This window comes from Falco punctatus, assembly GCF_963210335.1.
Source record: "Falco punctatus genome assembly, chromosome: 11".
NCBI lineage: Eukaryota > Metazoa > Chordata > Aves > Falconiformes > Falconidae > Falco > Falco punctatus.
In genome coordinates, this window is record NC_137591.1 from 14,089,671 (window position 1) to 14,106,065 (window position 16,395).

At 42.3% G+C, this 16,395-nt stretch overlaps 1 protein-coding gene across 1 annotated transcript in view; it reads left to right on the forward strand.

Moving 5' to 3' along the window:
* The first annotated feature begins 43 nt into the window (after window positions 1-43).
* Window positions 44-16,395, forward strand: part of GIPC2 (GIPC PDZ domain containing family member 2) — a 36,134-nt gene continuing 19,782 nt past the window's right edge. The window contains exon 1 of the mRNA XM_080406938.1: window positions 44-8,883. Within this exon, the coding sequence (XP_080263064.1) occupies window positions 8,647-8,883 (237 nt within the window). The 5' untranslated portion in view covers window positions 44-8,646. The remainder of the gene's footprint in view (window positions 8,884-16,395) is intronic.

Here is a 16,395-nt window from a genome sequence, read left to right on the forward strand (position 1 = left end):
GACTAAGAGGCAGTGGACACAAGTTAAAACACAGGGGATTCCATCTGAACATAAGGAAACACCTTTTTACTGTGAGGGTCGTCAGACACTGGAACAGGTTGCCCTGAGAGGCTGAGGAGTCACCATCCCTAGAGATACACAGAACCTGACTGGGCACGGTCCTGGGCAACCTGCTGTAGCTGACCATGCTTGAGCAGGGATGTTGGACTACATGATCCCAAGATGTTCCTTCCAACCTGAATGATTCTGTGAACTTGGATTTAGCACTTTTCACTAGACAGAGATATGGGCTGTGCTCTGCAAATGAGGCGTAGCCCAAAGATGGGTGGTATTGATATGACAGCTTGAATCCCTAGGGAACAGGTCTGTATTTGCGTAGAAAGATGCACAAAGAACACTGTAAAAGCATTTGGCTAGTGCAGGTATTTAAAGATCATGCTGATCTCAAGTATTCATTATTTTCAAAGGCTGAGCTTTACTCCCGTGAAGAAGGAAAAGCCCAGGTCCTAGCTAAAGGAAAGTTTGCTTAAGATACAAGGTGGAATAGGGGTTGCCAATAAGCTTTCATATGCTTGAGTCTTGTTTGAATAGAAATATGAGTTACTTGTCTTTAGAGTTAGAAGGTGCATAGGGAAATGGAGAGCCTTCTGTAATAGTCTATAGTTTTATAACACAGTAATAGGGCTGGTTCCCTTGATTGCAGCATGATTTTATTGAAAGAAATACCTTGCAGGTGTGCTTTATTACTTGAGTTTAAAACCGCAATACAGTGCTTTAACAACACTTTCAAAGTTTTCTTTTGTTTTTTGTTTTTTTTTTTTTTTTCTTCATAAGAAAATATGTAAGATTTGCTGTCAGCCTTTTGCCTGTGGAAATGTAGTAGTTACCTGCTCTGCTAGGTGGCTTAAGAAATAGCAGTGTTATCTTCATGTATGCGATTTTCTGCTGGAGAGTAAGTCATGTGGAAGTGGAATTTAATTTACAGTAACTTTTTAATGAGCACAAGAATAATCCCATTTCTGTTACTCAAAGGAATAGAACTTCTGGGAGATACTGTTCAAGTCAATTTTTCAACTTCAGATCTCTTCATACAGTGTCAGTTAGCTGTAGTCCTGAATCTACAAGGAACTAAACAATTATTGGAGCAGTATCACAAAGGGAAAAATTTGCTGCTTAGTGCTTTACGCTTATTGTTAACACTATATATTTGTTCAAAAAATTCCCATTTCAGTATGTTCCGTATTGCATTTCTTATATGGTTTTTAAGTAAAAAGTAAAAAGTTGGTTTTTAACTTTCTTTTATCTTTTGTTATGATGGCAGATGCTGTAAGCTACACAACTTTAAAAGCATATCATCCTAAAATACCTGTTTGTCAGTTGAAAAGCTAATGGAATTGAGCATTTTGTAATTCAGGATCTTGTAACTATAGTCCAACTTGTAAAAAAAAAAAAGTTACAGCAACTAGAATTATTTTTTGTAACCATCCTCGGGTAAGAGGAGTAGTGTTAAATTGAGGAATTGCAGTATCTTGTGTATTTAGAGATATATATGTATAGCAAACTAAATTTTTCCAACTGTTTTCATGCTCAAAATACAGAATTATAGGACTGGTATGAAATGCTTGTATTTCTTTTCTTACGGAGAAGTAACAAAGCATATGTTTCAGAAAATAGCATGTGGAATTACTTCAAAATAAGAGAGGGAACATTAATATCTATCTAATCCAGGATTCTCAAAAATTAATACTTTTCTAATCAAAAAATGTGCTTAAAAGCTATGTTTTAAAAAACACTTGATTATTTAATAAAGGCTACTTGGGAGAAGGAGTCAAATACAGTCACCTAGTGTATCTCTTAACTGCTGAAATACATGGAAATAACATGGACATTTGTAAGTTGGGGCAAGAAGGATATTTTGATTTCCTGAAGCTTGCTTAGGTGCCATAGAAAGTAGAAGTCATTTGGTTACTTCGGAGGAGTTCATTCAACAAGTCTATGAAAACCTCTACTTCTAAAGAACCTTTTTTAATCTCCCCAACGTCAAGCTGTTGCAAGAGTAGGGCATGCTACATTACAACCATTTCTCCATTCTGCCATGCAGTATTGCTCTGTGATTGCTCTAGAGCAGGCTTTCTGATGTCATGAGGATATTAGTATTTTACTCTTCCACTCTTTTGTATTATCAATGGTGAAAACTTGTTGAAGCCTTTTTGTGGTGTCTTGAACAGATGATGCAGATTTGGATTGGTTTTGAGTCCCGACCTGTTTACTTTGTTACGGAAGTAACAGACTTTCGGACTGTGGTTGGGTCTCCACTGTTGTTCTTACCACCTTCATCTTGTAACTTTGTGTGTTCTCACTTCCGTGTGCCTTTCATGAGGTGAGAGCTCGTCTTCTTTTGTAAGTCCTCTTCTAGTATTCATCCCTGTTTTCAATATGACCTTTGGTCCAAACCCCACGAACAGTGCTGAAGATGAGCAATAAGTATTATGATGATCAGTCAAATGAGATTACCGGTGTTCTAATTCTCAGATGTGCTAGTCCTAGTATTTTTAGTAAACACTCAAAACGGTATCCATGTCTGATTCTCAAAAATCCAAGCAAGAGGAGATGTCCATTGGACTGATGCAGAGCTAAAGCGTAGGTGAAGGTCATGTCTGTAGCTGGCTTAGTTTTAAAGACCCTGGTTGAACTGTACACAGGCATCAGTACACCATGAAATTCTTGACTTTGCATAGTTTTGCTGAGAGACTGGAGAAGACCATTGTCCTGTTTGGATAATCTGCTATGAGTTCTGGATTTATTTTTTTTTTTGGAGGGCCCATTCCAAAATAAATCAACATTCTGGAAAGGGAGTTGTATTTGGCCAAGAATCAGTTCTACTTCTTAGTAAGTGCTGCTAGCCCTATGCTTGCATGAACTAAACTTTCCCTATTAATGAGTCATGCTTTGTGGTGGGTTTTTTGGTGTTTGTTTGGTTTTTTTTTTTGAGACATACTGGGTGCAACTGGCTGGCATTTAGTTTTTGTTGAGAGAGGAAAATAATAGTGGTTCTTCCTTGGCCTTTAGTTAAAGCTGTATGATCCTAGACATACATCTTTTTTTTATTATTATTATTCTTACCTTATAACCCTTGAGTCTCTCAAAATATTTAACCCTAGAAAACCCCCAAACCCTTAAGCCCTTAAGATGCTTTTGCCAGTCTTGGACGATTTGGCCTCACTAATGTGATGACGCGGTCTTCAAATGTGGTTCTAGGAGCTGTGTATCTGGGGTGCTACTGAGCTAAAGGAGTGAAGTCTGTAGCCTTTGTAAGGGCTTTACTCTGTTCATGGACAACTGACTGATTTTAAATAGTGCAAGGCTGGTTAATCATGTCTCTTATCCTGTCATGCCAAACTGTGTTATTTCACTGCTTTAGGCACTTGCATACTTGATGGTGACCTGTATGTCTGGCTGACAGAACTATCCAGAAGCAAGTGCTTCATAGACAGGGGTTTGAGAGAATGATGTGTGTGACTGAATGCCATCTGTACTATCAATGGAAGGGAAAGACAGTAAACTCAGATGATTGTGGAGAACAGAAGTATGTTTGTGAAGATCTGGTCAGTCTTGCATATGAAAAGCACTCCCTGCCAGATCCAGAGTCATTTCCCTTGACTTCAACAGCATCAATCCCATAGGGATCCACTTAGAGAGCTCCAAGTCATAGTGGGTATGGCAGCTCTCATGCTGACAGATAGTTGATGAAGCTTCTAAGAAAAGCCTTGAGGTGACTAGACAACTGACAAACTAAATGCCCTCTATTCCTTTCTGGTGTGTGCATTTTATGTGCTAGTCTGACTTGCTGGTAACATACTTTGGGGGTAGAATAGATTTTACTCCACCAGTGAAATTTGCTATGACTCAGGGTGAAATTCTATGTGCTTGAATTCATATGCTAGAGCTAAAGAATATGTGGACGTATTACTGTAAATATCATTAAGAGACAATTTTCCAGTCAGTAAATGCTAGTCCTCCTTTGCAGCTGACATTAATAGTTTTTACTACATTGCTTACTGAACAAATCCCATAGAACCAGGGTATTCATATAGTCACTTACTGTTTGGCATGCAAAGTGGGCAGATGGCAGTACCAATTTCAGCAAGTACAGAATCTCAGCTCTTCATTTGTCAAAATGCTCAGCAACAGACTATCAGGTAGCATGAGTTGTTTCCTTCAGACTCCTCCAGTTAATTGTTCTATTATTTAAAAAGTGAAAGTAGATGTCTGCTGTTCCTCCCCTTAGATCTAGAAGGTATAACTGTCCTGTTGCTCGTTTTGTTCCCCTGGAATTACTGGTTACCCAAGGGAGGAGCTTTGACAATCTTGTTAGTCATGCCTGATTGCTGTATCAAGGACAAATTATCATCTTCACATTCCTGTTGCCTTACATAATTAAAAAAACAAAATCCCTACCCAGCCAGTTCCTGAAATACCATATAGCACTTCTCTGATTAGTACTTTATGGCATGCTCCGCAGAAATGTCTCAACTGCTTGTATTTGTATCCAAAGAAAGGTGGATAAACTGGGTTCAACGAGAAGCAGACCTTGCCACAAAAGCTATGGCTAAGTGTAGTAAGGACCTAAAAACACTTCTGAGAGCAATCCAGGAAAACCACATATTTTTATTTTCCTCATATACCAACAAACTGATTTTTAAAGTAGTAGGAAGCAGGATAAAAATCCCTAGGATCCCCTTGTGCTCCCTATCAAGTCACAATTCCAAAACTGAAGTTGGTGTGCGAACTGAGTTCATTGCTGCTGCACAAACTTTCAGAGGATGGTTTTGCTAGTTCGTATTTTGCCTTTGACACATGGAAAACATCAATACTTAATGTAATATGGACTAAGATCATATAGTTTTGGTAATGGAGTTTGGTCCCCTCCTCTCACAGGCAGTCCTATTTGAACTCCTGTCTTAAAATTGAGGAGGAAATAAAATCTTAGTGAAAAGCCTTGTTTTGCAGTATCCTCTGATGGTTTAAAAATAGTTGTGAACATTACTTATGAGTAGGAGATTTCAGTTTTATTTTTATCAATATTCTTTTATTTAGATAGTTTATATCCACTTACTGCTATCACAGATACTTACAAACACCAGGTATGTTTCTTCTCGGTCTTATTTTAATTAGACTAAACAAGATAAGGTCCTAAAATACCTTACAAGAAACTCTTTGTTCTCTTGCCATACTAGTAATTCTTTTAAGCAGTTGCTTTGTTTGGAACATGGATAACCAGAAAGATATAATATGCTGCAGGTAAGAACTGCCTAAGTCACATATAGGTAGATATCAATATATAGAGAGATTTTATGTGTAGTGAAACAACTTTATGTACTGACAGTTTTCAGTATAACACTGTGCATTTCATATCCAGTAACATCACTGTTCTATTCCATATACTTTATCCACAAACTTTATGCCTGTTGCATGCCACAATTCTGGCATCTTAAGTACTGTAGCTGAGAAACTGAAAAATGTAATAAACTGCAGTGTGAGATATAGAATAAAAGAACTGAAACCCATTTTTCCTTTTTTTTTCTCTTAGTAAATAGCTTATTTTTTCTTCTAAAGCTAAGGCTAATAATGGATTATTAACTTCTATTTAAATGGTTAACTCTCCAACAATATAATTTACAAGAAGTGAAATCTAAGTAACTTTTGGATCCCAGCTATCCTGAATTGCTCGAGGCTTGTTTGAATTCATGACCTAGTTTTGATGTGCGTTAGTTAATGTTGCCAGATATTTCCCTAGTGTGGATACATGTTCAAGGAAGCCTGAGACCAGGACTGGTTGTAAATGGAGAAAATGCCTTGTACCCATTACAGGCTTTTATTCTTTAAGGTTCTCAGCAGTCTGACTCATTTCTAGCTCTACAGATCACTCAGTCAACACTGTTATGCTGATTAAATCCAAGTGGTTGAAACCGCTAATACATGATCAGAGCAATATTAATAAATAGAATTTGCAGCTTAGCAAAAAATAAGCACGTGTAGCAATAATGGACAGGTGAAAGTGAGTGTTGAATGCTTCTTTGCAGTTTCTTGCTGTGCCAATTTCATGTAGATGCTGTTCTAGGTTTGCCTTTTGAGACTAATTTAGCATATGTGCAACGTTACCTTCCTCAGATTTAAATGACAACAATGTCACCTGTTACACTGTATAAATTATGATAGCATATATATGCTTCATACTGTTTGTATTAAACAGTACAATATGATCTTCAGTTTATTTGGTCAGCTCTGTTGGTCTCTTCTTTCAGTACTTAAAAGCTGCTGCTGCTGCTTGAAGCTGTAAGTAGGGTCAGTGTAGTTCTTGCACAACTTCAGCTGTCTTTTTCCATCTCCCCATATGAAATGTGGAAACATTAACACTTTCACTGAAGAAAGATTTGCAATGAATACTTAAATTAGGGCTGTCAACATCCATGAGTTTTTAAAATAAATCTGCACAACCTCTGTATGTCACTGTATAGAAACTTGGCTGTTTTAATTTACATTAAATTATTAACATCAATAATTAAATAATGACTGCAAACAGTATTCACTTTTGCATATTTCATTTCATTTCACATTCACTTCATAAAAAAATGAATTTTTTAAATTCATTGATTTAATTATCTTTTCAGAAGATAAGGAATGAGCTGGTGGAGATCAAGATTGGTAGAGACAGGACATAAATACTTGTGAATGTCACCAATTCCTTTGTAATACATTTTAGTAAATGGAAAGGGCACGTCTTAAAAGAAACTGCCCATTTAAAATTGCAAAACAGCAAGCCCCCCTAAATATCAGAACGAATGTGAACAGTTTGGCACTGTTATTTAATCCATCTCTTTCATCTCACTGCAATCTCATCCAATTTATGCCAACATCTTGTCTGAATTGCATTGCAGTAACGGGGAAAAAAATACACAGAGTTCTCCAAGTTCAGAGAAATGGTAAGCTTCCTGGTTTTAAACTAGACTGAAAAGTCACCTATTAAAGTATGATGGCAAGTTTGTTCTGTGGGTTTCTTTTAATTGGTGGAAATGACTAGAAAATTCATAACAATCTTGAATTGAATTGTCTTCGATTAGAATTGGATAAAAGTGAAGTATTTTTGAGTGTTCAGTTAAATCTACCACAAGCCATCTGGAATGACTGAAATCTGGCTGGCTTCAAACTTTTTTTTTCCCCACAACATGAGCAGTTTAAAAGTTACATGTCTTTTCTGAGATGTTCTGCGAACTTTCTGATTTGCTATGCTAAGAACTTTTGACTCCAGGCTGGCTCCTACTAATTCACTTTTCTGTGCCTACCTAGTCTGACTCCTGTGTGCCAGAATTGCCCCCCCCCCCCCCCCTTTTTTTGTCCCTTCCCCCCTCCCCAGTGATTTGTCTTTTTTATTCTGAGTCAGAAGATGCAGTAAGGCAATGCTGCTTCTTTGCAGCTTTAGAGAAAATTCCTTTAGGAGTGCTGGGTGTTGCCTTGTGAAATTTCCGCTCTTCACACCTTGAGTGGATTCAGAACACCAGTGGAAATGGAGCAACTTGCGCTCAGGTGAGTGTAGTTCCACAGGAGCACAGATGATGTATGTCTCTTACAACACATGAATATCTAACTCGTTCTGTAGAATACATTTCTCTATTCCATGATGGAGAAAGGAACATGTTAAATCTACTAAATGTTGGAAAATACTTTTCAAGTATCTCTATGTTACATCTCAGTATCTTGAAGCTGTTGTCCAGTTCAATAGGAAGCCTCTGAAACTTTGCTTATACAGCTATTTCTTTATGAATCGTTAGAGGTTTATAGGTACACGAAGTATGATTGTGGTAAATAAGCAAGAGTTGGCTGAAGTCCTTGTATACTTAGTGTTTTCTTCTATATCCTGAATATAAACCTATTCTGAATAACATTCGGTACTTTGTTATTAGTAGAAATTCCTGAACCAGCGAGTGGAAAGATGGTAAACTTTTTACAGTCCAGATTTGCGTATGATGTTGGGAGACCTTCAGGTGAGGTGAGCACACTCAACGCTACACACCGTCTCTAACGCACAGTTACGGAGAAAGCGGCAGCGATGCCCTCGCAACAGGCAGCGAGCGGCGGGCCCCGGCCCCCGGCGGGCCCAGCTCCAGGTGTCCCTGGCTGCCATCGAGAGGAGCCCCCGGACGCTGCCGGCCCGGACCCGCGGGCGGGAGGGGTTACCGGTGGCTGTGAGTAGCTCCTGGCCCGGCTCCGCGCTCCCTTGCTGGAGTTACGGCTGCTACGGCGGGCAGCGGCAGGGGGCCTCGGTGCCCGGCCCCGCGGCGGCCCAGGCTGCGGGGCTGTGGGCACGGCGGGGCAGAGCGCCCGTCCCCTCCCGGGCAGAGGAGCAGGGAGCGGGCCGGGGGGCGGCGCGGCGCGGCGCGCCCGGGCCCTGCCGGACCCGGCGCCTCCCGCAGGCTCGGGGAGGCTGCGGGGCGGGCGGCCGGGGCTCGGCGCAGCCGGGGCGGGGCGGGGCGGCCGGCGGGCTCGGGCCTCACCTGGCGGCATGGCCGAGCGGGGCCGGGGCGGCGCCGGGGGCAGAGTCCAGCGCGGGCGGGCGGCGGCGGCAGGAGCCCGTTGCAGGCGCGGAAGATGCCGCTGGGGCTGAGGAGCAAGAAAAAGGAGAGGCCCAAGGAGACCCACAAGCTGGTGGAGAGCGAGGGGGCGGCCCCGGTCCCGGTCCCGGTCCCCGCGGCGGCGGCCCCGGCGCGGCTGCAGTTCCACACGCAGCTGGCGCACGGCAGCCCCACGGGCCGCGTGGAGGGCTTCGGCAGCGCCCGCGAGCTCTACGCCAAGATCGGCGCCGCCTTCCGCATCGACCCCGCCGAGGTAGGGCCGGGCCGGGCCGCGGGGGTTCCCGCCTTTCGGGGCGAGAGGTGCCGCCTGCCGTGCGGGGGGCGCCGTGCGGGGAGCGGCGCGGCGGGGTCGCGTTGAAGTGCTGCACGGGAGGACGCCGGTGCCCTGGCGCGGAATGTCCCCAGGGCCCGGTGACCTGGTGCCGGCCGCCGCTCAGCGCGGCTCTGGGCGTTGGGGCCGGCCCCTGGTACATTTCCAGTGCAGGGATTACTGACTGTAGCGATTCGTTCCGGTTAAATAAATAAACAAATAAATGGGTCCATAAATAAACGGCTCCATAAATAAATAACCTATTAAATGGGTCCATAAATAAATAAATCAGTGTGTCCGTGAGGGTAAATACGCAGAATGAAGGGGATGGCACATGTAAATGCTTTAAATCTTGACTGCATCTTAAAAACCTCCAACTGAACGTGTGGTGTTTCGGAAGTTTTCCGCTTTGCTAGCTGATTACTTTTAAAAGGCCTACTCTTTTAAGTTAGGTTATATAAATCTGTTAACAGGATATTTTTTTTTTTTTTAAACTGTGCTGCCTCTTTGATCTTTTCTTCTGAGCCAAGTTTGAAAGTTTGTTTGGATAATGATTCGTTTGTGTTTGTAAATGCATTGTTTTCCCCTGGTTAAAAGGTAGTGGCCATATCGAGTTCTTCCTACTGGTTCTGTGAACCTTAACCTCTGAGTGGCAAGTTGACACCGAGAAGCACCGACATGTCGCTGTGCCTGCCCATGTCGCTGTGCTTGCCTGTAGCCATGCGGCTTGACTTATTTCCTTATTTGTAGCTGGCTCTTTTAAAGCAGCAGAGGCTACTACAGACTTTGTTCCCAGAGTCTGCTGTGGCCTGACCTAGCAGCATTTCACACAGTAAATTGTAAAAGAAGAGTGGCAGGAGCAGTGAGTACGGTCTAACCAGTCGCTGTTGCATTAAGTAATTAAGTACCAGTGCCGTTGCCAGCCAGCGCACCTATGTCCTAGACCTTTCCAGCTACTTTCTGACCTTCTGCTTCTCTGTTTTCTTTCCGTGCTGAGCTGCTGTTCCCCTTTTGTTCTGTTCCGTCTCCAGTTGTATCTTTTACTCTCAAGTTCCCGTAATTGCCAGATGATTCTCTATTTTAGTTTTCTTCCTTTCACTGTTGAACTTTTGTTACTGATCTTTTGGCTCTACTGACTTGAGAAAGAACAGTGTTCATCGGGAAATGCAGTTTTGAATGAATGGTGCTCCCCCATTTCTCCTGCTAGTTGTATAACCTGACACCCCCAAAGGTTTTGGAGGAAGCACTGCATGTTTCATGGCCATCTATTGCCAGCCTTGTGCTACACTAGATGAGCTTCTTCTTTTCTCTTTCTCTACCGTGCCATTCATACTTAGTTTTGAGGCCATTTTTTTGTTTAACGGACATTATTGGTAAAAATGCTGGAGGCACTGAACTTAGAATCTTTTGCTCAAGAAATTCCATTTGCTTTAAGAAACCAAGTTGTATGAAATGAAAGTAGTGCTCAGAAATATTTCCTGGTGTAAAAGTGGTATAGCAAAGTGAAGAACCAAGACGAGAGACTCTTACAACAAAATTTTAGATGCACAAGATAAAAAAGGATGGATCAGAGAATAGCAAGGGGTGCCATGAATGTGAATTTATTAGGAACTGGTGAGCTTGCTGGAAGTAAGGAAAGACTGGACAATTTAAATGGTATTTTCTGTTAATTAAAGCTGCTGTTGGACAGACAGTCTGGTGTAAAGAATAATGCCGGAACCTGAACCTCATCAAACTGAAAGACACTGAGGTGCTCAGATGCCATTTGTGGCTGTTACCTGTCTAGGAAAGTTTCTGTGTGACCCAGCGATGCTGAAGCCTACAGGCAGCGTGATACCTGAATGCCTTCGGAAACAGGTGCTATCACCACAGAGATCTCTGCACCGTAGTGACTGGGGTGGAAAATGGGGGGGTGTGAGGGGAAGAGCTCAGTGTACAGAGCATTTGGATAACTGTTGCAGTAGTGAATGTGTTTAGTATGATATGTGAGGTTACTGCAGCGTAGGCAAGGGTATGGATTGCTGGGTAAGTTCCTACTGGGGTGTTTTAGTGCAGTTCAGGATGAGCTGTACTTGTGATCTGTCACTTCTCCTTTTGACTCCTCATGGTTCCAGCACCTCATTTCCTTTTTGTATGGTATCTTGCGGGACCAGCTGAGTTTAGCTTCTGCTGGAGAATCCTGACCAGGATCTGTGATTTACTGCTAATAGTGATAAAGAGAAGCTTGTATAAAACACAGTATTTGTTGGACAGACACTGACAAAAACTTCTGTACAGACCTGGATCATGAGTAGGGGTAGGACTGGGACACAACAAGACAGGTATAGCTTCAAAGGGGACACTCCTTCACTCCTATGATGTTTGCCGGGCATCTACAAAGGAGTGAGCTGTAACAGCAGCTTTCTGAGGCTTTTCCTGTACTCATCCTTCTGTAGCTAGGTCTTCTATTCTTCATCCATCTTCCTCAGTGAATATGTATCTCAGTTATCCCTTTTGAACCTGACTTCCAGCCTGCATTTCTGCCTACCTCTCTGACTTTTACCATGACCAGCATTTCTTGTTTTCCTGTTCTAGGATGTTCTTTCCACAGGGAAGAGGAGTGAAGATGGCTTCTAGCAATGGGTTGCCTATATTATTAGTACAAGTACTTGCTTTTTGAGGTAGATTGCATTGTTCTTGACTTTTAACTTGATTTTTTCAACAGGGTTTCAACAGAACTAAAACCCCATATAAATATATGCAATACTTAACAACAACCCATCCACAGTTATGTGTATGTTTCTAGTTGGATAAATAATACAAATATCTGCCCCATTTTTTTCTATAGAGGATGAAGTTGGAAAAAGTGTTTCTGTATGGTCTTGGCCATTTACGTTTGCGATTCCTCTGTGACTGTTGGGAGATGTAGCAGGGAATGTTAGGTTCCTCATAAGGGTGAAAGTGCTATGTACAGCCTATATGATGAACAAATGAGCACTGACCAAAGGACAATGTGAGTCTGTTAAAGCATTTGGTGGTGGTGTGCTCCTGTGAGAGCACATGGTAGGGCTTTAAAGTATTCAAAGTAGCTAATCGGGCACTGGGAATGTGGATATTAAAGTCCGACTGTAGCAGGGCTATTTCTTGATCAGATGAGAATGGAACAGTAAACAACAGAAGCTATATGGACTTTTGGTTTGTTTACCCATAATTTGCACTTTTGATTATTTTATTTGATTTAGAAGGTGAAGTATGGTGGGGCTGGTGAGGTAAGTTGCGTGCTCAGAGGGTGTGTCTGCAAAAAGCCCATGGAGGTTGGGGTTTCTTTCACAGCAAAAGGAATTTAACTTCATTAAGGGGAATACAGGAAAAGGGAGACCTTACTGATAGCACCAAGGCCAGGTAAAATGCAGCTCCCTCCATCTCTTCAGTAAATAAGAATTCAGCTGCTGAGCTTGCCTGGGCTGTTGTTCCGTGGGCCTTGCCTCTGCTAAACAGTTAAGTATACTGTGAGGCTGTGCCACATTAGGCTTTCGTAAACATATTTGATGTAAGCCTGTTCAGTTTGGACTTTTATGAAAGAATACTGAAAAATAAGCCACTGCTGAAACTTAGGCTTCTGAGTAAAAGTGACCTTATAACAGGAAAAAATCGGAAGCATATTTTAGGAGGTTAGAGAAAAGGGTCAGCTTGTGAAATCCTTATCACCTTCACCAAATTGTTCGAAGTCTTAAGATTATATGCTTATCTGCTGACACAAATTGTTCACAATCTTGCCTACAGATTGAAGACTTCAAATGAACAAAGTCAACACTCCCAACAAGCCACCTCCTTCCAACCCTATGGCAACAATTGTTTGCTTGCTGTTCCCCTAGGTGTGATGTTTGCTGTGTTAATGACCAAATACTTTTAAACTGTATGGAAGAACTTACACTGTAGTTCTCGTGTGCTCTGGGTTAAAAAACAAAACAAAAACCAAAACTGAATGCTTATTTTATAGTACTTTGAATGTATTTGGGGAGGCAAACTTGCATACCTGATAGAGTATCAAAAGCTCTACTAGAACTTGGAGGACATGATTACTCTTCCTGTTGCTGCAGCTAGTCAAGGCTACGACGTTTTCCCCAGGGAGAATAAAGGGAGGTGCCTAGAAAATGTGTTGATGATTTCCTGGTGTAATGATCAGTACATATATAGGGAAATATGTCAGTGGGTGTTATGTCTTGCTCAGAAGTAGAACTCTCGTTTCCCTACCTCTTAGAGAGAGAAAATGATTATGATCTCCTCTGTAAAGTTATCTGAGATCTACTGATTTTAAAAGCACTTTTAATAGCTTCTGAGTATGTCATCTATCAGTCAACTTTATTTTTGAGTTCTTCTCAAGGTGTAGGCTTAATATGGAAGTTGAGAATGTAATTAGTATATAGGTTATGCAATGTAGTGTTGCAGTATACTTTATATAACACATAGTGTAACCCTTTTTATCTTAGCTCATACAGTTTTCTTTATAGAACACCCAGTGTAACTCTGTTTTTATTAGCTAATGTAGTCTCTCTTGAAAATACTGAGGCAGGGAATAATCTCTTAGTAATCTTATCTGAAAACATCTATTTTATAAGGTTATGCATAAGCCCCCAGTCCCTGCCAGCTGAATGGAATTTCCTTGTTATGTGTGCCGCACAAGATAAATCTCTCAGTGAAGGGAGGTATCCTAGATACTTCGTGACTGATGTAACAGTTATGATTTATAATATCTTGCTAAAGTTGGCATGAAGTGTCGCAACAATGGTATGCTGAGTTAAAGATCAAATGCATATGAAGGTTGAGGGTAAGAAGAGAGAGAAAAGACAACAATGAAGATTGCACATTGAATTTTTTCTTGCTTGATTTCTGAGTAAGAAAATTTCTATCAAAGATATACCGAACTCTGAGTGAGTGGAAGGTGGACTAGAGTAGCTGTTTTTTAAGTATATAAGTCGTTGTGAGGTACCTATATTAAATTTACATAAAATCTACAAAAAAATATAATTTTTGAATTCTTAGGTTTCAGTCATGTACAATAGAGCTGTACTGTACCTGATAGATGGTGTAATGGTATATTATCCTGAGTAGATACATCTTTAGTACATTAGTCTGCATATAACTGTTCTGAGAAAAAGCAGTTGTTCACTAAAGAGGATAAAGAATGATTTAAGTTTTATTTTTGACTGGCTGATGCTCTCAGCCTTGTGGTTAGCACAGAACTGACTCACAGAAAATTCTACAGACTTATAGGCTGTAGTAGGAATGCCATCCAGACGAAGGTCTAAAAAGAGAAGCTCTAGATCGAGTTTCTAAATATCACATTTCTGTTCTGTTGCCAATTTTATCTATTCAAAGGTGTGACAGTAGTCACTAGATGATTGTCTGTTTGACAAGGTCAGATGAAGGATGCTAATGTCTAAAATGTAAAGACATAGTGCTTGTCGTTCATTGTGGGAACAAGAACTGAGCTGCAGTTGTAAACTGGCTAAGTTACTAGCCTGAGAGAGTGAAAATGTGTGCGTGAACTGTATGTAGTCTGTTTGGATTGAACCATCTTGGTTAAAAAATGTTGATGATTAGAGACGTTGATCATTTGTGTAATAAAATCTAATTTTCTACTTAAAACCAGCTGAATTTCTCTAGGTGGTGTTACAGCTTGAGTATTGGTTAACTGAAAACCTTTGCATTACCTGAGAGAATAAAACTGATGTCTGTTAAGGGTGTGCTGTTACGACTCTCATTGTTGAAGTGGGTGTTAGGTTGCAGTGGGTGTTTGATGGATTATAGGAGATAAGCAATTGGCCTTTGCAGTAGGGCTGTTTAGTTTTCTGTTTGGGTTTTTTTTTGTTTTTAAAAAAAACAACTAAACAAGACTCCCTCTTCAATAAATGCCATCCTGCTACTAAACTTTCAGGTTTTTTAAAACCAAAACTCCCATAGTTAAAGAATCTTAAGTTCTAGATAGCTTCAGAAACTTAAATACCCTCTGTGAAATACGTTAGGAAAAGTATTCACCCCTCATTTGACCTGGAATAGATATGAGTAGGTTGGTTCCTTTCGTTTCAGTTTTTCTGCTGTCATCCAGTGATGCCAGAAGGAAAGAAAAGGTGTTTTTGAAAGGTTCTGCTGCAGGAAACCCTGTCGCTCTGGGAAGTGTGGCGAAGGCAGGAGACCCTCCAGCCGTGGTGAAGCACCAGAGGGTTCGGCGGGCCGCGGGCAGGGGTCTGTGCCTGTGCTGTGGGGCAGTTGGCCGGCCCGCTGCTCCCGGGGGCTGCCACCACAGCAAGGCTGAAGGGCACAGCAGGATCCTGCTGCTGCTTCTCTTGGAGGCTGGGCTGGCTCCTGGGGTACTTGTTGGCACTGCTTTTTCCGCTACCCAGTTGGGAGCTGGTGTGGGCAGTGGGCTGTGAGGGGGTCTGAGGTGTGCTCTGAAGGAAAATAATACCCAGCAGGTGTAGTCAGGGGGTAGAAAAGTATCTGCTTCTGTCCTTGCCCTGTCAGAGCCCCGGGCGTGCTGCTGGCAGCAGAGCCCTGGCGTGGTGCTTTGCCACCTGTGCTGGAGGGCAACATGGGGTGGCAAGCCTCCTCCTTCCCTGCTTCCAGCTGCAAATGAAAGATGGTCTTTAGGGGTGCTCTTTGCCTCAGTGAAGTAGATTTTAGGGATTCTCCAAGTTTCTCATGGAGCTTTGACTTTGTCTGTCTTGGCTGCTGCCCGGGAGGCGGTGCGGGGCCTGCCTCAGCCTCAGCCCTCGCTCCCCTCCAGCGGCAGCTTGGCCAGGAGTCGGGCTGGTGTGGTTACTCCAGGTGTGAGGGGGAGTGTTGGGTTTATTTTTTTTCTCTTTTGGCTAGGCTGTTCAATACAGCCTATACTCAAAGAACAGAAAGGCCAAAGCCTGCCCGGACCAACCACATTCACCTGTGCAGCACCATGGTGGGCAAAAGCATCGTCTCTGTCCCCGGGCAGTGCAGCTGGTCCTGCCTATGGCCGGGACGATAAACCTCCCTGTTAGAGCACCACTAGCAAAAATGTAGGGAGAAAAAGGAGTGCCTAACACCCAGTGCTGAAGGGAAATCCCTCAGAGAGGCTGATTTGTAAAGAATTAATTTGGCCTTTCTCTTAAGCCTTGCTTCTACTAAGCTGGAACAGAGATGACCCCTACTCGTGCTGGAGGGGGGCTGGGAAACTAAGCAAACCCATCGGAGGCAGTGTGCTCTGAGCTAGTGGGGGAACACATGGAGCAATGTAAAACATTTCATGCTGTCTCATGATGCTTCTGTTTTGATAAACTCTTCCCCCGCCCCGGGCCCGAAACCGCTTTCAAGCAGTTATGTTTTGAAGCAGTTTCTAGTGATGTTTGAATCCTGTGGAATTTGAGGTGGGTGCACGATGAAACAAAAGGCGGTGGTGCCTCTTCAGTTTGCTTGCTTTAACCTCTGGAACAAGCTGTTCTA